The sequence below is a fragment of the Echiichthys vipera genome (genome assembly GCF_963691815.1).
Source record: "Echiichthys vipera genome assembly, chromosome: 4".
In the NCBI taxonomy this organism is placed as follows: Eukaryota; Metazoa; Chordata; class Actinopteri; order Perciformes; family Trachinidae; genus Echiichthys; species Echiichthys vipera.
In genome coordinates, this window is record NC_139829.1 from 15039523 (window position 1) to 15064943 (window position 25421).

The window sequence follows — 25421 nt, forward strand, 5'->3', positions numbered from 1 at the left end:
TTCAAAATCCAAGCACTTTTCAAACCTTGAAAACACATGTATGTGGGATTGACTGAATAAAATACAGTGCCCATGTCCATGGCAATAAACAGATGATAAACCCGACAACACAATGCAACCACAGTAAGCCATTCAGTTTTTAAAACTTTTTTATTTTTTTTTTATTTTTTTGCTCATTTTTTAAATTATTTATATTATCTACAAAGTAAAAGTTTTAACTTAAAAGTTACATAAGGGTCAGGTGAGAAGTGGAATCTGATCACCTCAGCCATTATAATTTCATAAATAACGTTTCTCCTGTCCTCTTGGCTGCCAAAACGTGTTTATTTCACAGGAAGCTTTTTGTCATGTTTTCGTTTTTAGTTTGGTTAGAGACCTGTCATGTAGTCTGGAAACAAACGCAGCACATAGCAGCAGCAATAAACAGTAAGATTAATACTGTCTAAAAGTTGGAAGATTTTTTTTTTTTCAGAACAAGGTGCAGACAAATACAAGTTCCAGTTGAATTTTCTTATTCACTCTCACTGATTAGTTTCTCTCATTCTCTCTTTCACATCTTACTTGGCAAACTGACTCAAGATGCAATTTGGGACCCCTGAAAGTAAGTAAGTAAGAGTGTGTGTGTGTGTGTGTGTGTGTGTGTGTGTGTGTGTGTGTGTGTGTGTGTGTGTGTGTGTGTGTGTGTGTGTGTGTGTGTGTGTGTGTGTGTGTGTGTGTGTGTGTGTGTGTGAGTGAGTTTGTCTGTCTGTCTGTGTGAACAGGGGATGAATAGGAGCAGTCTTGCCTGTTAAAACTCTCTAGCTCGTTAAAACATGTCACTGCATCAACCTGTTAACATTCTCTTATTGCCTAGTCTGGGAGGGAGGGGAGGGAGGGAGGGTAGAGAAAAGCTGATGTGAAGCATGTCTGGTGAGGATGAGGAAAGAGAAGAGAGGGAGGGCCATCATTTTCTTCATCGCCTGGTAATGAAGGCTGTGGTTGAAAAGCGCGACGCAGGGGTGGTCCCTCAGCTCGCTGGCTCCCTCTATCTACAGCTGCTGCTGATGATGATGAGCTTGCACTGCAGAGACGAGACAAAATGGGGGAAATGTAGTTCAAGTTCATGAGTTTGGAGATTTTACACAACCACACAGTAAAGGGTTAGTTCCAGGGTGTCCAAAAGATACAATTGTTCACTTTAAGGGAGGTGTCTGTGTGCGTGCGCGTGTGTGTGTGTGTGTGTGTATGCAATAGTCAGATACTCATAAGAATATTGAAAACTAGTTTGCCGTGCTGTAATCATTCCTTCTAGTCATACTGGACATTAACAGGTCCTTCAGTCCTCTTTCTGTGCAAGCGTTTATCTGAAATTAATACAAGGCTTCAGCACTCTTAGTTGTACAAATCAAGTGAGTATCTTGCAAGTGCCTGTCTTCACCTCCTGATAATATCTTGTTAAGAAATACTGCCAGCACAAATTAGTCTTTTTCAGTATGTTCCTCTGGTAGAAGTGATGGTTAGATCCACTATGAGATTCAAACATCTGGAGTCACGACACACCCAGGAATTGTGGAGGATAAGCGTGGATTAGGGAGGTTAAAAATTAGCAGTTTAACTGTTAGCCCATGATAATAATTTTGAATTTACACTATCAGTTAATATAAATATATTATTTACTCGTGGGGGATGAAATGGGTAACCACATGTGAGCTCACAGCTCTTAAATTGTATTTTAACTGTGGATCAGCAGCAGCTTTTCTTGTTACAGGGACTGTCATGACTCAAGACAGCTAATGTGGACAGTCTATACTACATTTTGAGTAAATGTGTGCACATTGAAATAAATTGATTTCACGATATGGATATCTTTTACACAGTACAAAAAAAAATAATTTGATGGAGTAGCAACAACAGTTAATGGGATACAATGACATGCTTGTCGTGCATATTTCCTTAGTGTAAAGGGAAAGAAATTAGCAAGATCTATATTCCTGAATCCACCCCGCAAGCGAATGCTAGTTATTAAAATAAACATACCTTGTGGATGTGCCAGGTAGGAAAAATGTGTGGTGGAGGAAACGGGTATGGGGTTGAGGGCAGTCTGGGGCATGGGGGGCTGTGGACCCCCTGGAGGACCCTGGGTAGCCATCAGCATCATCGTAGGGTGAGTCTGCCCCGGGTGGTGAGACTGCACTAAACCAGACTGCATATGGGCCTATGTATGAGAGAAAGTGTGTGTGTGTGTGTGTGTGTGTGTGTGTGTGTGTGTGTGTGTGTGTGTGTGTGTGTGTGTGTGTGTGTGTGTGTGTGTGTGTGTGTGTGTGTGTGTGTGTGTGTGTGTGTGACAGAGAGAGCCCAAGTGTGACAGAAAGTGAGAATGACAGTGAGAGACAAACAGAAGGGGAAGAGACGAGTTAATTAAAAAGATGAAACAGACGAGCATCAATGCCATAACATTCACAGCGCACTGCCTGTGTGTTACTGACAGGAGCCGCATGAATAGATGGTGATGACGACCGGGGGACATTTTCTAAGTGTGGAGGATGGAATAAAGCACAGCATCCCTCTGGCAAACACAAAAGTTTAATAATCTCTGTTCAAAGTAACTGACTGCTGAGCTCAGACTCTGCCATCCCACTGAATACAGTAAAAGCAAGTTTGCATGCATTCTGCTTATTTATAAGCACAGAGAGAATGATGCACAGTCACTGCAACAAAAGCTATCCAAGTTTTAAGAATTGTGGCTTCAGGTAATAACATAAATATACTGTCTAACAAATGCACACTTGTAGGAAACATTTCCAACACCTTCAAAGTCAAAGAGAAAATATCAATATTACTACTACTAAACCTGGCAACCTCACTGTGATGACAAGACTCCTGAAGCTGCACTCTATGTCTATGTCACTCTGTGTGGTCGTTTGTCAAGACAGTTATACCTTGTGTTTTTTACATTACAACATTTTACGTATTAGAAGTACGCAAAGCACGCAAAGCTAATCAGGTCGTGACTCAAGCTCCATACACAGAATGATGAACTTTCTTATCTTGCAAATGTGTATCCTATAATGCTGAACTATTATTAGACAGAAGAGGGACAAACCTCCATGCTTATCCAAGAAGTTGGCATTGCAACATTTGTATCTTTGTAATTAACATTGTTGAACATCAATGAAAAAAGTTTTCCTCTGTATCCTGCAATGTGTTGTGTTCTTCTTGTAGCTAAAAACCACTTGTATCCACAACTACCAAAAGTCATAGACACAGTCTTAGTCTAAACTTGGTCGGACACATTATCAACATGCAAATATGACCCATTCATGAACTGAAACACCTGCTGGGTCTGATCCCAAATTTCCTCACTCCCACAGGAAACACTGCCTATCTGATTACTTGGCTGGGGCTACTGTGGTTGTCCAGCAAGCTGATGGCAGGTTGTGACCTACCTGCTGCACATGTGCCATGTGGTTGTGGTTGTAGCCGTGCTGCACCTGCTGCGGGTGGATATAGACCGTCTGCTGGGCAGAGGGGAACGATGCCTGGGGAGACTGAGGGTTTGGCCCCGGGGTCATGGAGGGAGGAGTCGGGGCCAAGGCAGAATACATCTGCTGCTGCGGCTGGTTGGCCAGATGGAGGGCCTGGGCTGCTGCTGCCGCTACGACACACAAGAACACACTAATAGAAACAATACTACTGCACCAGACTGTGGCATTTGAAGTTTGGCTTATGCAGGAAAACTCACCTGCTGCTGCCTGCTGGTGCTGTTGGTGCTGGACTGGGCTGGCAGCTGGGTGGTTAGGAGGACCTCCATGTTGTGGGGGACCACCCTGCTGGCCCTGGCCTGTAGGTGTGGCAGAGGGCTGGGGGTGCTGTGGGTGGGGGTGCAAGGTGGCGCTGGGGTGGGGGTACTGCTGCATTGGCCCTTGAGACACTGTGAGACAGGAATCGGTGTAAGTAAAGACAAAAAGCACACGCAACATTACCTGCACATTCTGACCATACAAACATACACAAGTGGTGTGCCGACGTACCATACATGGTGTGTGTCTGCTCTGGGTACTGTGTAGTTGACGAAGAGACGAGGGTGGGTTGGCCGTGCGTGGGAGGCGCCATCATCCTGGCACTGCCCTGCATTACCGGACTGAACACATGCTGCGCCTGGAGAACACACAAGGACACACAACATCGCATTAGAGCCTGTGTTTGTGACCTGAGTCATTTACACAAAGTTTTGTCCTTGCCTATGGCTGGGTATCTTACCTCAGTGGTACGTGTTATAATGTAGCATCAAATATTGAAAACAGTCAAGTACCAAAATCAGATATTTGCAAACAGAGTATTATATTAAAACAGAATTCTTGAATGTCTTGTGTGGAGTTTGGCTTTGTCTGTTAAAAAAGATTTAGTGGAAACTAAAGTATCTGAAAAAGTAAATCATTTTGGAATTGGGACCAAACCAGGGAGTGTCAATAATGTCCATTTCTAACATAACCAAGTACAACTCAACATAAAAAAAAACCACTCATTTAATTTAAAATGATGCTATGAATAGGCTTTGGGGATTTTTCTGGTGATTTGTGCTTTGTGTAGCTGCAGTTAAATAAGTACCTAATTAAGTTGTTTTCAGGTTAGATTTAATCTCTTTCTCCCCTTTTTTCGATATCTTGTCTTTTTTTTAACTGTATAAATCAGTTTCATTAATCTTAACGGCAATAAAAATTAATTAAATTACCATCTCTTATAAATAGTGCCGTTTCCATTACAGTCGAATACCCGGAATACCTCCCTCGGTCTCCTCCTCGTCGAAACGCCCCTAATTTCCTAATTTGAATGTGAACCAGCCGTTTGCTGGCCCTGCTCTTTCCAGGGCCCTTTTTCTCCTCTGAAAAAAGCCTGGGTGTAGATTGGATATAACGCTTAGCGGAATGTGACGTGAGGTAGTATTTGACAACACAACAATACGGCAAAATAGAGAATAGACAATTTTATCCAGTGGTGTAGTAGAATGCAGCGCAGAAAATGATCTCTGCACGCGCATCTTTGTACAGGCTTGTTAAAATGAGTGCTGCAGCAGCCGATAGGATTCAGACCTGTGGCCCTAGTCTGCACCGATGCCTGTCTGTCACTAACACACTTTTACAGCGACTGGAATCTTTATAGGTGGGGTGTTGTCTTTTATGTTACGTTTAAATGAGTTGACATTGAGAATCATACGGGCCACTGTAGATGTCAAAATGATAAACTCTTTTCATTGTAATTCTTGAACAATATTCATTTTAATAATGGTCGAATCTTGAAGTGCTCATACAATTGTCTGATTGTCAACCAAATTATTCAAACTGCAACTATTCTGTTTTTCTCACTATTCTTTCACGTGCCATTCCACTGTATCTCAACAATCAAAACCCCTTCAGAGTGATACATCATCCCAGGAATCTCGTAAATCCCTCTGGGGCCTTTTTGTGATGGAGACACGTCGAGTAAGAGGACTTTTAAGAGCCCTGCATCTTTCCCAGCGGTCACATTTTACCCAATTGGAAACATGCCTAATATGTGGTGATTGTGTTTCCCTTAAACCATGTGAAGCCTTTTCCTAACCGCCTCTGTGTTTCCTGGGTAACAACCCTTCAGGTGTAAGAGGCAGAAACTAGATGTCAGCTCCACCAATCAGACTTGCAAGCACTAATTGATGGTTGCAGTTTAACTGTAATGGTTACATGTGGTTCTCAGAGGGGCCTCCTGGGCCAAGCATTGCTCTATACAGTTGTATTGTACTGATAGAATCCTACCTGTGATTGGTAATGTGTCATCTGCTGGACCAGTGGCTGACTGGTGAACTGTTGCGGGCTGCAGGTAAAGTACTGTGCAGAGTAAGCAGGGCTCTGTGCTACAATAGGGGGTCCTGCTGCCGTCGCTGGGTGCATCATGGTGGGCGTGCCTTGCGGGTGGTGCTGGTCTGACCTCTGCTGGGGCATGTTGGGTACTGGAGAATCGTGTAAAGAGATTTCATGGGGGGGTGAGTTTTGATTAACATCCCTTAAATCTGAACTAGACAGAATCATGGAGGAGTGAGACAAGGTACTGCAGGTTGTGAGGCTATTTATTGACAGTTGGTGCAGTATAGCTGTATTCCTTTGTTCTGCCTGTGTGGTATGACACCATATAAAGTGGCTTATGTCTTATGAAAGTTACTGTGTATATTTTGCATGGTCAATGTTGTGCCGACACTGCAAATAGAGTTCCCCTCTGGTAGGTTTCAGATTGTCTTTCCCCTTTCTTTAAAATAGTCATACATTAAGGGTCAAAGAGAAAGAGAGAGAGGGAGAGAGAGAGAGAGAGGATTGAGAATGAGGAATGAGAGAGAGGAAGAGAGAAGCTGTGTTACCATTCACATATTTTTAAGCACATTTTGAAGTATCACATTAGAAAAGCTGAATGGAAACGTCGCAATTCAATAAAATTTCCTCAATTGTTCAAAAAAGGTTGTTCACTTGAGTTGGTTTTTCACTTTCTTGAAAGCATTGATGCTCTAATTGAGATATGGTAACAACTTTGCCAAATAAGTACTGATATAGCAAACATTGAACTCGCAAGACTGATTAGCTGTTTCCACTGTTGCCATCTTCAACCAAATTCCTGAAGACCTCTCTGTATTTTTCTCCTGTAGATGGGTTAGTTAGTTACAAGTTAGAAGTCCACTTGTTTTGTTTTTGGTTTGCCAACTCTTTTCTACTCAGTTTACTGGCGAATTACAGTCATGCATACCCTATAGCGCCAACTTCTGATGAAACTATGGCATAGCCTGGTTTATCGTCATCAGTTGATATACAACCTAATTCACATTGGATAGAGAGTGATAGAGAGAGAAAGAGAGTGATAGAGAGAGAAAGAGAGAGACAGACATATGAGAGGCGAATGAGAGAAAGTTATGGTTATGCTCACCTTTACCTGGTCTGTAGGGTTTAGACTGGCTGACTGTCATATGAGGCATCTGAACCTGGTACATAGCTGGAGACTGGAGTGAGGACAGGAATGAGTATGGCAGATGAAGAAAACAAGTTTACACTCAGTCTTTTCAGGACATTTCAGCATCATTTCCAACCAGCCCTTGACTAAAAACTTGCTTATTTGTATGGGGCTGCTATTTTACTATTAACTATGTGTCTGTGGGGCTGGACACCAACTATTAAGCTTCAGTAGCTAACCCCTCATCCAATACATACAAAAAAACATATATAAAAATATGTGCATGTGAGATGATGGGAATTGTCTCTTACCTGAGGCCACATGCAGTTTCTATGCCTTATTTCTTAACTCTTTAACATTATACACCATGCATTTAAATTACAAACAGTGACAAAAACATTGAGGCTCAAACTCCTATTAGCTTACAGCAATTTGTTTGGTAAACACATGAAGTCAATAGAAATAGGATGAAGTTATAAACCCATCTGTGATGATAGTTTAAAATGAATTGCTATAAGAAGTTGGCAAACCAACATCTGATGGCATTAATTCAACAAGCAAGTAAAACATATCAGTAGTGATTGGGCTTAAAAAAACAAACAGATTTAAAAAATTCACAAACCTTCCATATTATGCTTTTCTAATGGAGCGAGAGAGAGAGGAGAAGGGGGAGAAAAGGAAAAAAGAAGGTATTTTATCGTTTACACGTGTCTGATGTTGGATCACCAAGTTTTTCTTAAAGCAACATAGGAAACAATATAGATTTACGACGACAAATGTAATAGCTTCCGTCAGAAATATACTAAAAAACTTTAATCAGTGCTTTGAGACTGCTTTAAAATATTCTTTTGACATCATAGTGTATACATATTTAATATTTCCTCCTTTAAACATGTCTAAGTGTGTTATTCCAAATATTTACCTAAACATTTTTTCAAATAATTCAGCAAAAATAATTTTAAAAAGTAAGTGTCTGGAAGATAACAGAGGAAAGAAAAGTGATAAAGTACCGCAGGATGCGCATGTTCTGTATATCAAGGTGGAAAAGGAAAACAAAATTACAAAAAAATTGAAATAATGTAGGTTTTATAAATAAAGAAATTAAATAAAGAAATAATATGTTGGCATGCATTATAAATTAATCGAAGCCAGAAAAAGAGAGAGGAAAACACCAAATGAGGACAAACATAAGCAGAAATATTGATGATTGTTAGGGATTTGCTTTAATGAACTTTGAATTTCATACTGATTCATTGTGATGCTCAGAGTGACTCAGGTGCACTGAAAAGAAACAAAAGCATCTATCTTTGTACTGCATTATTTCAGCATGCAGGTGTGTGTCAGGTGTGTGTCTCACCTGCACTCCAGGGCTGACTGGTGTGAGGGGATACATCTGGGGGAAGCAGACTGTCTGGCCATAGACGGCCTGGGGCTGCTGGACCACGATGGAGGGGCTAGGCTGGCCCTGAGGCCGGGGAGGCGTCGGGGTGTTGGCTGGTTTAGGCTGATGAGGAGCATGTAAATTGAGACAGACACAAGCAGAGACACAGAAAATTAGTTTACTAACAAATTTCAGTTTGTGGTATTTAACTGTGTAGTCTTGAAGCAGCAGGGAATACTGACCTGCGTATTGAACCTGGGTTTGAACTCATTGGCATTTGGGTTCAGGGTGGATTTTCTCACTTGACTGCAGGAAGAAAACAAACAGTGAAGAAGTTCACTTTGAAAGGATTGGTCTGGAACTATTCTATTTTTCTCCTAATTGCCTTTAACCATTGGGCAAACATTACTCAAATAGGAGTTAATAGAGCATTTGATGGGGAAGGATTCAAACACATTTAATACTCAAGTGAGTATTTTATTTTGACCACAATGGAATAAAATATATCAGGCTTTGAATACACCTTGAAGACTTGTTAGGATCAAGCCTATGCTGGTTTTGGTCTTTTCCTGTGATTTGTTGATGCTAATAAAAAAAATAAAATCTGTTCAGTCCCCCCTCTCAAACATAGTGTCGCTTCCACTCACTCTTGTACGGCCTCCTTTTTCTCCTCCTTCTCTTCATGCTTGGATCCACTGAAAGATGATGCGGCTGTCGTCTGAACTCCCTGTGATGTCACATCCAGGCCCGCCCTCTTCTGGTCGGGGGCTGAGGGAGACGGAGAAAGTGCAGCGGGGCTGCCAGGCTTACTGGTGTTTGTGGTTGCAGTGGATGGAGCAGAGGCACCACCGGGAGCGCCAGCAGCAATCCCTACAACACCGTCTTCAGTGCCCTCTCGCCCCACTGTGGAGGATTTGTCCAGGGGAAGGTCTTTCGGCTTCTCTGCTGGATCTCTGGGAGGCTTGGTCATCATCTGATCGAAGGCAGGGTCTGGGTTTGAACTAGACTGCAACTGCAGGAAGGAAGAGGATTTATAGGCACATATAATCTCTAGTGCAGCCTCAAAGACATGGCTACAGATTATTTTCAGCATTTTTTTACTGAATAAATGAAAGAGAAACTTACCCTAAAATCGACACTAAATTTCTTTAAATTATCTATTTGTTTTCTGTGGTCTGGTGCCATAGAAGGGGGTCCTGTAAGGTGGGCAGAAAAAGAGTACATGGTTGAGGGTTTCAGTAATTACCAAATCAATTCACTCTTTTCCATTGTTAGATGCTTATTATGTAAATGGTTTTAAATTCCAACTTTTAACTCATATGTTAAACTCTGACTACTGTATGTATTCCATTATGTTGTACAAGACATTTTTATATATGTATTGTAGCTCATAAGTAAATGAACCGAGACATGTTCAACGCACAGCATTTTATTCAAGCTAAATGAGTGCAGTTAAAAACTGTGAACCTGCAACCCCTACAGACAGTAACAGTAGAGATGTACAATTAACCAGGGAACTACAAAAGAAAACATGTCTTTGCTCCATTGGCTATTAGATGGAGTAAACATACTTGTTCACTGAATAATGCTGCCCAGTGTTTATTGTACCTTTACAGACTGGTCTGGTGATACTAGGAGAGCTGTCTATGGGCTTGATGTTCTCCTTGTTTGCCGTGGGGGATGTCTGTCTCGTCTCCTGGACACGACACTCTTTCGCTATAACAGAAAAACAACAGAATCGGTTGACTCCCGGAGAAAAAGAGCAAAGATCTGTGAACAGTGCTTCTGACAGTGACCGAACATACATTGAACGTCAAATCCAAGTACACAGAAACCAGGTATTTCATACTTAGCATTCCTCATTCCCTCAATCAATCTCAGTGAAAGTGTGGGTTAACTTTAAACCTTACCGTCTCCTGAAGGAGAGGAGACCATGTTGGGGGCGGGGCTAGCAACAGTAGGAGAGGAAGCTGATGTTGCTGTAGCAACAGTTTCCACAGGAGCTGTTCCTGTTTGGGGTGCAGGGAGGGAGGAGCCAGAAGAGGCTCCACCCATACTGTTTTGTCGGGGGGAGCGAGGTCTGTGAGCTGAGGAGGGGAAGAAGAAATTAGTTTTCTATGAATGCATAATATGACCTTATTCTAAGTTTCCCCAACTAACTTCACTCATCTTGATTTACTGACCAACATTAGAGGACAAGTAGTGAAAGGGTTATGGTTCCACCGATGTTTGCGCTTATTGAAAATCAATAAGGCAGAAAATATTGATCAAATAAGTGCAATGCATGGCCGTTCAAAACGTGCTGTCCTCTGGTCCTACACCATAATTTCTCCTCTCCTTTGCAGATACAGACGAAGGGTGCTCATTAGGGCTGCAACTAACCATTATTTTCATTATTGATTAATCTGCAGAGTATTTTCTTAAATCGCTTGGTCTGTAAAATGTCAGAAATGTCCATCCTAGTTTCCTGTAGTCCAAGTTGGTGCCTTTTAATGTCATGTTCTGTCCAAAATCCAGAGCTATTTTTAGTTTAGTTTAATAGGATATAAAGCAGAGAAAAGCAGGAAATCTCCATATTTGAGGCTCAAAAAAGCCATTCCTGACATTTTCTCATTAAAAATTTTTTTTTTTTACAATGAAGAGATTATCAAAATAGTTGGTAAATATTTTTGTGTACTAATTGTTGCAGCTCTAGTGTGCATAATTGGAAATATACTAAAATAAATGCACAAAGAGTAAAGAAATTAGATGAAAAAGGAAGGACAGAACTATTTTACCTCCACTAACCACGGAGGACCATGTCCCTCCAGAAGAGCTGCTCCTGGTTGGTGGAGTCACTGGGACCTCTCCAGGGGCATTGTGGGAAATTAAATCCACCCCTGGAGGCACTCCAGAGGTCCGGCAGGGTGGCACTCTGTGAGAACGAGGCGTTCGCTGGGATTTTGGAGACATCCTGGGTGGGCCTGTAGATGAAGAAAGATAAATGAAGACAGGCAGAACTCCATAAACAGACGGTGGCTGTGAAGTAAACACACTAAACAGCCTGCTTCCTAGAATCCTGCTGTGCAGGGTTCTCTTTGAAACTCATTTGTGCCTCACAAAAGCTTTAAAAAAACAAAAAACATCTACACTTATTAAATCTTTATATATTAATATCTCATCACACAGTAACTTTATTTGGTGACATGCATGTTAGTGGAGATACTGCAGATGATCCTGTAAAGTGATCAAACACCACACCACACTTTTCAAACCATAACCAAGTGAAGTGAGAGATGAGAAATTGTGAAAGAGGAAAGAGTGAGGTGGAAACCCGTATTCAGAGAATTTACTGTTTAGCAGAGTTTGTGCAGTTACAAAAACGGTGTGTTTTACAGGTGACTGCCCAGTGGAAAAATAATGTTTGGGTAAACATTAGTTGACTATTTTGACTTTTTAATGTAAACACATTTAAAAGTATAAACTTGATCCATAAGTATTTGGACAGTGGTAATTATTTTTAGCTCAGTACTCTAGGACTAAGGACAAAGAGGTTAAAAACGTTTTGCGTGCGGTTTTAAATCTGTTTGACAGTGAACATAGAAGGACTTGTACCCTTGATAAACAAATACTGCCCAATTTTAGGACAATGAAAAAGAGCATCAGTGCAGGATATGGTGGTGAGTCTACAACTGAAACACACCGGCTTATGTTTTAAAATAAATGAATAAATTAGACCTAATTAAAGATCATCTTGGTGCTCTTGTTTTTGCTGTCCTTCAGTGGTTGATGTTCTTACCTTGCTGCAACGATGTGAAGTTGGCATTATAGGCAGGGTTCTAAATTAACACCCTCCAAATGAGGGTAAAAAGGTGTTAATCATAACTTAATAGCCAGTTTGGCCTCTGATGTAGAATATGAGGCATTACATGCATGATACAAGCCTCTATTCTCGGTCATTTATCCCTGTGGCAGTACTGCCTACATTTTCCATGAGCCGTAATGCTATGTGATGATGTTTCATACGCCCATTGGCTCTGCGCAGTTTGCAGTGAAACCAGCGTGAGAAACCATGGAAACGAATGGAGTGTCCAACAGAAAACACAAGGAAGAAGAAGAACGAACAGAGCCAAAGCAGGAAAATAGACTGAAAGAGGAGGGAGTTAGCTAACGTTAGTAAAGTCAAAAAGTTCAGAATAAACTAAATGCAGCGGTGGTTTGGACAGACTTCTGGGGTGAGAAGAGGAAAGAGGCAGGGGACGAGGATATCGAGAGAGAAACGAAGAGAAGAAAATTTAATGTCAAATGGCTGACGGGTCGTAAATAGCTTGTGTTTGATCACGAATATGTCATCATGTTTTGTCAGGGTTGCTACATGTACACTAAAGAAAAAAACTAAATTATTTTGTTGTGGGAACTAGTAATTTTAAAGTCGAGGCAGTAAAGGACCATGAGAGTGCCCAAAGTCATCAGGAGAGCCTAAGGAACTTGGGTGTAAGATAGATACGTAGATAGAGATAGATCCCAAGGTTGAAATTAAATGTTTGTGCTTTCTGTGTATATATTGTAGATCGATAGCTAGACAGAAAGATATAGATATAGAGATCCCAAGCTTGGAATTAAATGTTTGCACTTCTGTGTATATATTGTTGTATGTTTTGTACTTGATGTGTTTTTCATGCCAACATGTTAATAAAATTATTAAATGCATTCACTATGGCACTCATTATTTCTCTTATTTTCACCTGGAATAATTTGGCTAGTGGAAATTCTGATTGGCTTTAGAAAGTTACCAGCCACATTGTCTGGTGATCAAAAAAGTTAATTTAGAACCCTGATGATAGGTACAACTGATTCCATTTGCTAAGTTTTTTCAGAGGTGCAACAGACTTTAAATGTTTTAAGCAGAAGAGGCCAAATGCCAGAAAAGCTCAATAGCCGTCTTTCCACTACCGCGCCAAAGGCAGGTGAGCTTGAGCGTGCCAAGGCCAGTCAATTTTCCCTCGGCACTTCCAGTCTAAAATCGCGCCTCTGTGGGGACATGTCAGGCCCGGGTCATGGCCAGGTTTCCAGGTGAATATGGCCCACTGTTTACCCATGGGCCAATCAGGGCGAGTCGAAAGTCTCTGGGCAAGGAGACAAGTGCAGCAGCTTATTTCTCATTATCGTTGAAGAACCCCGAAAAATGATAAATTAAATAAATGCCAGCTCTGCTTACTATTTGGGCAGCGGAATAATAAACTAGCTGGTTAAAAACGTGTAAATTGATAAAGTTACATCATCATGAGTTCTCCTGACTTACAGCACAGGACCATCAACACTAGCTGGGTCGAAAATAGCCCTCACTCACAGTGGCGTGGTAGTGGAAGTATTTCCAATGATAAAAATCTGAAGATTTTTTTTAAGATGATTAAAATCCAATGCGCTTGAGTACAAAGTTAACCACAGTATGTGAGGACCAACTGATGAAGTTGTTTTAATATATCCTCAATTCAAACTTCAGCGTGCATCTTTCACATCTTCTCATAGCTTATTGTATTTTTTTTTTTTAATAAATGGCAACGATCAAGCCAGTGAAATTTTTGAGGCTGTCACAATTTTTGTAAGTAAAAAATTGTTTAGCAGCCACAACATTCTTAATTACTTAAAACATTATGCTGTCTGCTAAGATCTTCCTCTCGACTGTTCTTTCAGAAAATATGTTGGTGCCTTGGTGTTTCAACTCTTGCTAAACAGAAAGCACAGCACACATTATGGTGCACCCACATGTCAAGGTAAAACTGCCTGACACACTGACCAATGAGCAATCAGCTTAGTGGCTTACCAAATCCTCACAATTTCCATTTGTATGGAAATTGCAAATCTAACCCCAAATCAGTCTGAAGAAGCAACTTCACTTATTTGTGTTGTTCCACATTAGACCTGGGCAAATGTATTTTTGAAAGTGGTTTCCTCATTTAGCTTTTAAGACACTTCTTACATCTTTCAATCTGATTTTTATGGAATATCATTTCCATAAAGAGCTCAATACATCCACCTTCAACTCATGCCTTTGCCCAGGTCTACTCCACACTGATGTGGGTACCTTCTGAAGACATGCGTTTGGGCAGAGTAGAGGCTGGTGAGGTGGGCCCATGGTGGGAAAAGGAGGATGAGGAGGGATAGGAGGGGTGGGATGAATGAGAGGGAGGCCTGGAAGGTCGAGAGGGGGGTCTGGAGGGTGGCCTTGTGGGCGTGGTGGCCCGAGGAGGCAGGGAGGAGGGGCCAGACTGGTAACGAGAGAGGGGGCGGGAGGAAGGAGACGGACAGGGTGAGGGCCAGTGGGATGAACCTAAAAGAGGGAAGGACAAATGATCAAGGATGATAACGGTGATAACGATAAACGATAACAACCAAAGTTAAAAGGGGGGAAAACAAAGGTATAGCAGGAATATAAAGAAGGGGAAGATTAATAAATATGAGAAAGAATGGAAAGGCAGAAATAAAATTATTCAATTGACATAAGTATGATAGATAGATAAATAAATGAATTAATTAACTGCAACAACAAATATGAACATCCCGGAGACTCTAAAACCAAAGTCACCACAGTCAGTTATACAGTAGAGGATAACAAAAAAATCCAAAATCTATACTTCTGTACGTGTTTTGTATCTAGGGTTTTGCAAGTAATACCATCATTTTGAGTGTGCTGTGTTAAACATACCTCCATTAACCACCCTCTGGTCGGCCCCGGAGTTAGGACTGTAGTCATGAGGTCCTGGTCGAGGAGTTGAGGGTCCAGCTGAGCTCTGAGACAGGCGAGGTGAATTCTGACGTCCCGGTCCCCAGGACATCGCCTCCCTGTTCCTCTGACCTGGAGGAATGTACTTGTTCTCTCTGAGCGAGCACACACACACACACACACACACACACACACACACACACACACACACACACACACACACACACACACACACACACACACACACACACACACACACACACACACACACACACACACACACACACACACACACACACACACACACACACACACACACACACACACACACACACACACACACACACACACACACACACACACACACACACACACACACACACACACACACACACACACACACACACACACACACACACACACACACACACACACACACACACACACACACACACACACACACACACACACACAACAAACACAACACAGGCAGATGGCTCAGTTAAATATATCCAAGACAATAGTCAATAATAAAAGGGGAGGAATTAATTCTACACTCAACTAAGTACTTCACATCAGCCAAAATGACCATGTTTTCTTTAATAACCAAGGAAGTATTTGTTCTGGGAACAGCGGTTGTCTACATAGTGAATTTGCGGGAATTACTTTGTCTCCCTTAAAGGCTCAAATACCCAGGATGTCGCATGCATTATGTACATACAGTGTATGTGCCTGTGCTCTCATCGTTGTCCTTTAATGGTGAGAAAGTTAAAGTCCTTCAGGTCTAATATAGAGTGTAAGACATTCTACTACAAAGGAAATGTTGAAAAAAAAACATATTGTATAGGACTTGCTGATACATATATCCGTCTCTTTGTTAAGTCTTATCAGTAAAATATCAGGCACTGGAAATTAAGTGCTTACAAGTGTGCACAATGACTCTCTTTGCAGCTCTTTTTTAGTAATAACACTCCCTGGTGATAAATAATCTCTCATTATATTTATGTCAGTTTTATGGCATTAACATTATTTATTTAATATTTTATTAAGTAATTTATACCAATAAAACATGAATGATATATGCTCAAACAGACTTACAGGCAATGAAGCTGGCAAACAGGCCAGACCAGCTCCATGACTTTACAGTTCGCACATTTAATAATAATAAGCATAGACTAAATCCCATTACGGGACTGTGCACGTGTGCTGCTGTGTTTTTTAATGAGCTGGCATTGCAGCACACATTAAGAGCCAATTACCAACAATAGAATGAATGAAATTGATGGGTACATGCTGGTTGTGAACGCAATCTGGAGTTACATAATTACAAGAACTGCAGTGACACACAATAACCAACACAAGAACTGGCCCTATGTCTGTATGTGGGTCCTGGTCTCACCTGCTAAGTGTGTAAGTCTCCCTCTCCCCTCGCACCACAGCAGTATATTTCTCCTCCTCAGAGCGTTCATCATTCTCCAGGGCCACACGGGCCTTGTATGTGGCACTGGCCTCAATCTCATCTGCCAGCTGGGCAGCACGGGCCTCTCTCTTGAGGAACTCTTCTGAGTTGTCACGCTCCAGGGGGACCCTGGAAAACAAGCTCATATCAGACAAGGGCAGCAGGGTGATGGACTGACTACTTAAGTTTTTACTTTTGTTATGCTAGCTCACACAAAAACAACATTAAAAGTAAGGGTTTAAAACTAGAGAATTAGAATTCAAATATCTGCAGAAAATACATTCTTTAATTTAAATAACAGGTTGATTACGTCTATGCAGAAAAATACAACAAAGTGATGCAAACAAAGAGGAACACAATAACATAAATACGCTTACGTGTATGTGGACAGGCTGCTGTCATATGTAGACAAGACTCCATACTTCTCCTCATTGTATTTGAACATGTCATTGGGGTCCCACCCGTTTGACTGATTTGAAGAGCAAGAGAGAGAGAATTACACAATTAGTCCTATGAATGAATTATCAATGCTGTGGATCATAACCCAACCTCTTATTTACTTATTTCTCTGTCGTATTTATAGATCATCATATCAAGAACTGTATGAAGGGTTTCCACCAGAAAGCAGCTCACAAAACCTCAGCACACTGGCTTGTCACCAAAATGACAATAGCTGGCCCACCTTAAAAGGTCAGTCCACCTTAATTGAGCCTGGATCGAAGCTGCTGCTAGCTTCAGGGTTCACACCCTTCACTTTAAAGCAGCAGGTGGCAAGCAAGACACATGGACTTGGCTTGTGTCTTGAGGAATTGTAGCATTTATTCACGGACAAACTGTACACACTGCTGCTACATTCAGTTATAATGTGCTGCTAACTTCACACCAAGTTGTTTCTTAAAGGAGTTTGCTACTTGTATAACACATTTTAGTTGAAATATAATCTCCAAAATACTTTCTTAAAAATTCCCTGAAGCTTAGGCCCGGCAGGGGAGTCAACTTAGGCCTAGGTTGCCATATACTGGCGCAAACTCTCTGTATGGATTCTATGTGCTTACAAAATGCAGCATCAATGCATTTGTATTGTTTGTGTCTGTTTTCTTACCACATCTGTATCCAGAGACTCAAGGCTGTCAGAGTTGTGGGTCTCTCCTCCATCCCAGGGCTCTAGATCTTTCTCTTTATGCTCGCCATTGATCTTACCGCTCACTGCTGCGTCTGTGAAGTTGTCTGCGGCAAATACAAAGAATACATATTTATGCATAGCACTCACATATACACACATACACACACACACACACACCCACTCACACAGAGAAGCTCTTGATGGTATAGTCACATGGCTGCACTCTTACAGTTTATGCAGGGAAGCGCTCATGCCTCAAGAGCTTCTGCCACAAGCTTTCACAGCTAAAGGTCTATATGGAGGTAGTGGTGGTTCATCAGGCACACCCACTCACGACCAGACATGGGTCAAACTGGATTGGAAAAAAAATCCTTTCAAAGAAAATTGAGCTATAGCTTGAGCTAGCCTTGGCCAAGCTAAAGGATGAGTGTAAATTGTTCCAACAGTAGGAGCAAGCGTATAAAAACAGCCTTTTAAAAAAAAAGGCAAAAAGCTAGTGTGTAATGTACTAATTAAATCAAAAATATGGTGCCTCAACAATATTTTGAGCTGGCAGACTTCCAACTAAAAATAAATGTAGGTATCAGAGTATCTATAATGCCTATCTTTTCCCCCCACTTTATTTATTACTCGTCACCATGGCAACACTTTGACAAACATTCATATGTATAAAAGTCTACTTTGAACTGATGGTAGTCTGTACTTTCAGGACCATTCACTTTAATTACGTAAACTTACAGAATATTTTGGTTGGCTACACTAAAACTAGGAACAGGCATGCTCAAAGAAAACCCCCAATTGTATTTGAAAGGAAATCTAATCTCATGTCAGCCCAAGTCTGCTCTCACATTCGCAGAACCAGCACCAATGAACTGCGTGCAATAAGCATATCAGCCACCTGCAGTTGCGTAACTCAGCCATCCCAACATATTCCACTATGCCTTGTACATTTAAGCATTTTTGGCCCAGTTCAGTTTAGAGATACTAGATTGGCACCATTCAGACAGTTGGGCTAACAGGCCTGAATTATATTAGTAGAGGTGGTTGGTATGCTTAATGCATTCTGTCCATCATGGGACTCGTACATAAAATAAGTAATATTTGCAACTCAAACATGGGCATAGTGAGGGGTAAGCAAACATGCAGCAATTACCGGTATATGACCTCAAAGCACTTCAGAGCCAAACCAAATTAAAATCCTGACAAAATTAGATTTTTAATACAATGCTCAGAAAACAAATTAAGGTGCTAGTGCTTGAAATGAGTCTTTAATCTGTTGCTTTCAATGGAATCATACTCAGAATTTACTCTTTTCCATCTAGCTGATTAGAACCAATCTCTGGTCCAGTATTTAAAGGTCCAGGTTTTAAAGCAGTGCCGCAGCAGAAACCAATATTTAGGAAAATAACACAATGCTGAAAAGATAAGTGAAGTTAAGACAAAAAATGATAATTTTCCTGTTCTACGGGTTCCGAGTTGCTGCAAGGTTGCCATTACTTCCTGGCTACATAAAGAATCCAATTTTGCTTGGCCTAAACAATAAAATTATTATTTAAAACTATATATCAAATTTTAAAACACAACTTCAAATGGAAACTCAAAACTACTGTTAAAACAAAGAAAATAAATTTTAGTGTTAATTAAAAACAAGTAACATCTCACGTATGCTCAGATTCTTCGTAAGTAAGCAAAAAACCCATAAGTATAATGTCCAAGGCCATGACCTCTAAAGTCAAAGCTTAACTGAACAGCGTATGATAGCGATAGAGAAGTGTCAACTCTTCCACCGAAAGCAACACCCAGTCACAATATAACAAAATCTGGGGAAAAGACGGAGCAAGACTGAATTGGATCAGGCATTTGATTCTTATGTGAAAGCAGTGATCCCCAAATTCTATCATCAAATTTGATTTAAAAAGCAGCAGTAGGTGGCAACAGGTCAGACCCAAGCCTAGAAGATTCACAAATTTGTTTGAGTGCATACAGAGATGTGAAAGAGAAACAGCCATATATTACCTGTGTCAGAGGAGACTAGACAATTGGAGAGGAGAGACAGACAGATGACAGAGTCAAAAGATGGACACACAGAATGACTGACTGGCAAACACACCAAAAGTGGAATGTTTTTTTGTGTTTTTACAACTTTGGTATGGTTTTCATAGATTTAGTCATGTCTAGCAGACTCACCACATTCCTTTATACCAGCTATTAAAAGGAATACTTTTTTTAAAGCAGCTCTGTATCATAGCAGTGGACAGTGTATGCAGTTGAACAGTATTTGGACTCCCTCCGTGGCGGAAATCCCTGCAGAGTGTAGCAGTGGAGGTCTGCTCGACCGACCATGATGCCGCGAAGTGACGTATTTTGCGTCATCCAGCGAATCTAGGCAGATGTCTGCTGCATCATGTGCTGCAGAAACAGAAGGAAGCTGAACACCATTCATCTGCACACACTGCCATGGCACAGAGCTGGATTAAAATCAGCAAAATATCTCCTGAGGTTGATGAAAAACACATGTACCTTCTAATTCTTTAAAAAGCACTGAAATGTACTGCCCTGTTGACTCAATAACATAAAATCACTAACATTAACAATAGTGCTTTAGAAGTTTTACTTTCCTGCAAAACATTGTGAAATTTAATCCAAAATTGTTCAATTTCACAAGATCACAATTTTATTTTACAAGTAGCAACAGGGCAGTCCGTGGCATCTCTGTGAATCATGCCGTGCAAGAGACCCTCACGCTTTTTCACCTGTTCATTTTCAGAAAATAAAACCCACAGTCCATTATTGTTTAAAGAAGAACTGTATAGGTCAAGAATAATCAGATAAAGACGACTCAATACAGCCTTTATTGAGTGTCCTTGCTTCGCCAGGGCAACCTTCGGACCAATCAATGGATCACATTAGTCTTCAATGACTGGCCACTCAGAGCAGACACACAAGATTTAACTTGTGGCAAAGCCTCTGACATCAAGGGAGTGAATACAGATTGAAAGAGATTGTACGGTATGCATTTATCTTTTTGAATGTGCAGTGAATATAAAGTGACAAAGTTGAAAAAATTTGTATGTACAAGGCTAGGTAAATAAAGACTGCTGTTCATGTAAATAATATTTGTCAACACAAAAGCCCTCATTACCTTTCCTAGCGAAATTCAGGTCCACATCTTTGAAGGTCACCACTACCACATCTGAGGCCTTGAAAATGATGCTCTCCACAATATCCTCTTTCCTGGGAGCTAAGCTCGGCTCTGGGCTCTTTCTGTGGGCTGCATCCAACACCAGGTCACACTGAGGGAGTAAGTTATAGCAAAAACAAGATAGATGAGGAACCATGGCACATAAGGCCCAGACCATGCATTGCTACAGACAGAATACGTGCTGCCAACCATGTTAATCAATTAATCTTTTAGGCACATTTATTAAGCAAAAATTACAAACATCAACAACAAAATAAGCAATTTAAAAAAAATGAAGAGGTTACCTTGGGCTCTGAAAAATTGTGTCACTTCTTTTAGTGTTTTCTGTCATTTTATATACTAAATGCCCCCCGACCCCGAAAAAAACATTGGATTAATGTAGGTATCAGAGTCTCTAGATGATATATCTATAGTGATGATGAGCACAACCAGAGAGCCCAAGTTAATTAAATCCCTTGGTGTGTTTAATTGGAATGAAAAACTATGGTCTTGGCCCAGAATGCCACATCAACATGCTTGCCTCAGGCTGAACTACAGGACATCCTTTCTAGGGTCGCCTGACAGCATATATAAAAACGTTTGATTGACACCAATTAATGGAGTTCTGCTCCTTTAATGGCATCCATGGCAGATAGAGACGCTTGTAATCAGCAGTTTCCTCAAAACAATACAACAGTAATACACCAACTAGTAAAATATTATAGAAGAAATTTGAAAACACAAGCCCTGCAACCCAACATTACATTGTTGACTAAGCGACAGCACAAAGAGAGGTGGGGAATATTTCAGCATGCTTGACTGTTTAGCTTGCACACACTGTGGTAATAAAAGCCAAATGTGGTGCTTTGTTTTGGTTTCAAAGCAAAGTGGTGTGTTTGTGTGCAAGCACACTAAAAATTCAATTTATTTTGGAGAATCCTGCCAGCCTCATTCAAATGTCAGTCACGCAACCTATTAAAAGAGGTGGGCGATATAAGTTACATCAAACCCGGAATTTGTTGTGAAAACTGGGGAAAATGTATCTTACTGAAATCCCATCAAGAACAGAAGTTAAAGCCAAGCCTCTGCCAAGTGAAGTTGATTGGAAATACTACCTTTGCTAAGGTTAAGCTTTTTATTTGTGCAAAATGAAATTTTACCCACAGGGGAAAGATTGGAGAATACTTCATCCTAACAGGGAGGATAAAGGGTCACATACCTCTCCTCCATAAAAGGAAAGATGGAAAGGACGATCTTTGCCTAGGCCACCTCGGGGGTGAAGCTGCTATTGACTGCTGGCTGGGAACTATCTTCCCAGCATAGTAAACCTTAATGATTAGCAATTCTACTGAGAAATTAACAGATCTAGCTCTATATTAGCACCTATAAAGAACATCGCACTAAGTGTGATCCTTACCTCTGGACCGTATGTCTTAAATACTCCTTCGTAGACTGCTCCATTTTTCACTTTCAGCTCACACTTGGTCCCCTATAAATAAATAGGCCTAGCATCATTCGCAGTATAGTATTGAAAACTCATTCAATTAAGTGCCAATGTCTAATTGCAGTTTTACACATTTAAAAAACAAAATCTTCTGTGAAAAAAACACATGATTGATCAATCTCTGCCTTGTTTATGCAAGCAGCTGTTCTAGAGATTACACAGGCTTTGTTTATAGCATCGTAGACATTTTGAACAAACAACATGTGGTGAAGGCAGACCACAGTACATACTGCTGTTGCAAAATTAATTTACAGTAAGCATGACTCACATGATTGTGACTCTGTCATTTTTGTTGTTAAGACAAACAAAACATATCTGAAATATCGTCTAAAAAAATTAAGACAGGCACAAAGTAAACATACCACAACGGAAGTTAAGACATGGACCATCCTCATATTTGCATATACACCATTGAAAATGACCTGCAGAAAAAAATTAAATAAATTAACTTCCGATGTTCCCCATTTGAAAAGAAATGTGTGCTAAACAATATCTCAAATCTCTTATTGGACATTTGTTCCATTCATAATGCACCATAATGGATATATATTCAACCACTGGATTCATGATTTCTCTAAGGTCTATTCTTTGCAACTTTTAAAGTAAATTGCATGCCTTACAAAAACATGACACTTTATTCAAATAACTGCAACAAATGAATAACAAAGGCATTCATTCAGTGTGTGAGTTTTCATAATGCTGCTTCCCATCTTTGAGAAATTATAGCAATCATATATACCAAACTTCTGATGATACATGCCTATTTTACACAGACTTATGAGGGTTAACCAGTTACTTACTGCGGCAGGGCCTTTACCACTGTGTCTTCCCCTGAAAGAAAAAAATATGTCATTGCTGTCAAACTCACCATCATTATTAGCACTGAAATTATTGCGAGCATACTGCAACAAAGCACTCTCTAATGGGGGCAACTGTAATCTCAGGAGGCAGCGTATATCTAAGATGGTACAGAACTACTGTAGCACTAATAAAAGGGGAATCCCAAGAATCATTGTCGACACAAATTATCCAATATAATCTACATTGGTATGTCTTGAAAATGTACAATAATAATAGCATATCTGAATGAAGTGTACAGGATTAGGATATTTTGTTGGTTGGAATAATGTTTCAAGGGCTGCCAGCCAAACACTCAGTAGCCTACATTTTATCCAAGCATGTCCTAAAATGCACCTTGTTCAGCAGCTGCCACATGACCAGGCATTCACACTTGATTCCATGTAAAGGCAAAGCCAGCCCTTCTCCTTACATATCCGTTGTAGCAAATGATGCTCATTTGATGTACAATCAGTTCCTAAATATATCCATAAATCAAATACAAGCAATGTCTAACTGAAATAGGCTGATTTTGTGTGAATCAGTCCAACTGGTCCTATTGAATTTTTTTTACAACATCTTCGCACGGCCTTTAATGGATGAAACCTACGCAATGAATGGGACATGCTGTCCTAGTGACCGGTGAATAGAAAACCTGACCAAATTAACAACCACCAAAAATCCACGATCCGCATGCAGCTTCTTGCACCGACAGTTATGTGTTAGCTTTTACCTTTAGGGCGACATGTATAGAAATGTCATGCTTCAAGGACATTATTTCACACGAGCAGCAACGGCTACGTCAAGGTTGAAAGCCCGTCGGTCTATAATTCCCCCTTCTTCTTCTTCTCCACACCCGCCCCTCTATCTCGTGCGCCCACACGTTTATATCAATTTGTTGGCAACCCCGTTGCAGCAATGTTGCGGTAACGTACCAACCTAATAGATGACAGTACCACACAAAACAAACACAGCTGTTTTTATCGCTAGGTTGAAAAGTCGCCATGGTGTCCCCATTAGCTATAGCCGCTATAACACTTGAATGGGGCACCGAATTACAAGCATGGGGCTGTCAAAACGGCTAATTAACGCGAGCTAAACTGACTCCGAGCTGATAGTAAGCTGATCTCAGCAACTTGGCAAAGCAGCGTCACTTGCTACGCAACACATGTGGGGAAAATATGTTAGTGCACCCAAAAACATGTCTAAATTACACAACCAGATGATGGTCCGTTTTTATTTACCGTGCAAGATGAGGTAAGGCGGCAACATTATTGGGGCCTCGCGAGCTAAACTGCATAACGTTACGCGAGGTGACCAACGCGTCGCAAGGCCCACATCACGTTCCGACACGGCTATTATAGTTTTTGGACCACTTTAACGAGAATGTCATCTCCCCAAACCGCCGGTGTTAAAAGTGACTATGTCCGAGCGTTAAAACTGGCCACATTAAAAACTGGCTGCTGAGTTTTTATGTCGCTAAAGTTAACGTTAAAAATGTAACAGACCTGCCCAGATTCTGTCTCCCCCCGCCGCTTCCTCCTCCAGCACCGGAGGCGGCACCAGCGGTGTTGTTGCTGCCACCGCCGGGCTTGCTGCGATTTCCACCGGCCTTCATTGACATGGTGATCCCATAAAAGACAGCGTCTGAAAACGACCAGCTTCACAACCGCAAATTTCCTGACGATGGTGGCGTGACAGCTCGCTATCCGTTAGCAATCCTAAAAAAGATCCGGTTGGCAAACTAGCAGCGTAACGTCAACGTGCCTCTTGAAGGAAGATGCTATGATAGCAGGCTAGCGTGCTAAAGGTTGCTATCTAAATTAGCAATCTGTACAATTCCTATTTAAAACGAGGAAAATGTATATTTAAAAACAAGACAACATGCGCCAATCACTCTTCCCAAAATAAACATGTGTGTTACACCTCTTGTCAAATGTGTTGTTGTTAATCCAAACAATTAAATTCGATTATCTCAAAAATAGGGTTTGCAGCTATCTCGGGCTCTCCGTTGCTAACAGCAAAAAGACCAAAACAGTCTGAAAGGGGACAAAAAATAGCGGAGGGATATATGAAAGGCGTAACGGGCTCATTACATATCACCATACATTCCTACACTCCTGTTATTTGACAACCACCAATCTGCTAATATAAAGGACAAGCGTTGTCATATTTGATCTAGGTCACCAAAATAAACACATAGATATTCGTTGTTGTGCTTAAATTACAATACAATATGGCACTATTTTCAGGAAGTCCATGGATCCTCGATGGCTGTTTTGTGGCAT

General features: G+C 40.9%; 1 protein-coding gene across 9 annotated transcripts; it reads right to left on the bottom strand.

Annotated features, from left to right (window-relative positions):
• Positions 1 to 622: 622 nt before the first annotated feature.
• Positions 623 to 25089, bottom strand: atxn2 (ataxin 2). 9 transcript variants are annotated; one of them, XM_083913180.1, is made up of 25 exons: positions 24642 to 25089; positions 23097 to 23127; positions 22659 to 22718; positions 22210 to 22281; positions 20754 to 20904; positions 19628 to 19642; positions 17591 to 17715; positions 16866 to 16957; positions 16429 to 16617; positions 15012 to 15184; positions 14391 to 14636; positions 11104 to 11289; positions 10237 to 10413; positions 9935 to 10042; positions 9452 to 9522; positions 8974 to 9338; positions 8569 to 8632; positions 8303 to 8449; positions 7568 to 7585; positions 6922 to 6994; positions 5769 to 5962; positions 4011 to 4137; positions 3426 to 3910; positions 2017 to 2194; positions 623 to 1060 (listed from the first exon to the last, which is right to left on the bottom strand). In XM_083913180.1, the coding sequence occupies exons 1-25, from the start codon at positions 24755 to 24757 to the stop codon at positions 1029 to 1031; spliced, it is 3495 nt and encodes a 1164-aa protein (XP_083769306.1). In that variant the 5' UTR covers positions 24758 to 25089; the 3' UTR covers positions 623 to 1028. The 9 variants fall into 9 exon arrangements, with proteins under 9 accessions (XP_083769306.1, XP_083769308.1, XP_083769307.1 ...); XM_083913182.1 differs by lacking the exon at positions 19628 to 19642 and having other exon boundaries at positions 3426 to 3634; positions 3722 to 3910; positions 6928 to 6994; positions 20739 to 20904; XM_083913181.1 differs by lacking the exon at positions 19628 to 19642 and having other exon boundaries at positions 3426 to 3634; positions 3722 to 3910; positions 20739 to 20904.
• Between the last annotated feature and the right edge of the window lie 332 nt (positions 25090 to 25421).

Excerpts from the sequence above, each read along its gene's own strand:
- atxn2 (XM_083913180.1), bottom strand. The coding sequence starts at position 24,757 with ATGTCAATGAAGGCCGGTGGAAATCGCAGCAAGCCCGGCGGTGGCAGC. Across the intron at positions 10,043-10,236 it reads CTCCTCTCCTTCAGGAGACG|CGAAAGAGTGTCGTGTCCAG; the intron begins GTAAGGTTTAAA and ends TTTCTGTTATAG. Across the intron at positions 4,138-5,768 it reads TGACACATTACCAATCACAG|GCGCAGCATGTGTTCAGTCC; the intron begins GTAGGATTCTAT and ends TGTGTTCTCCAG.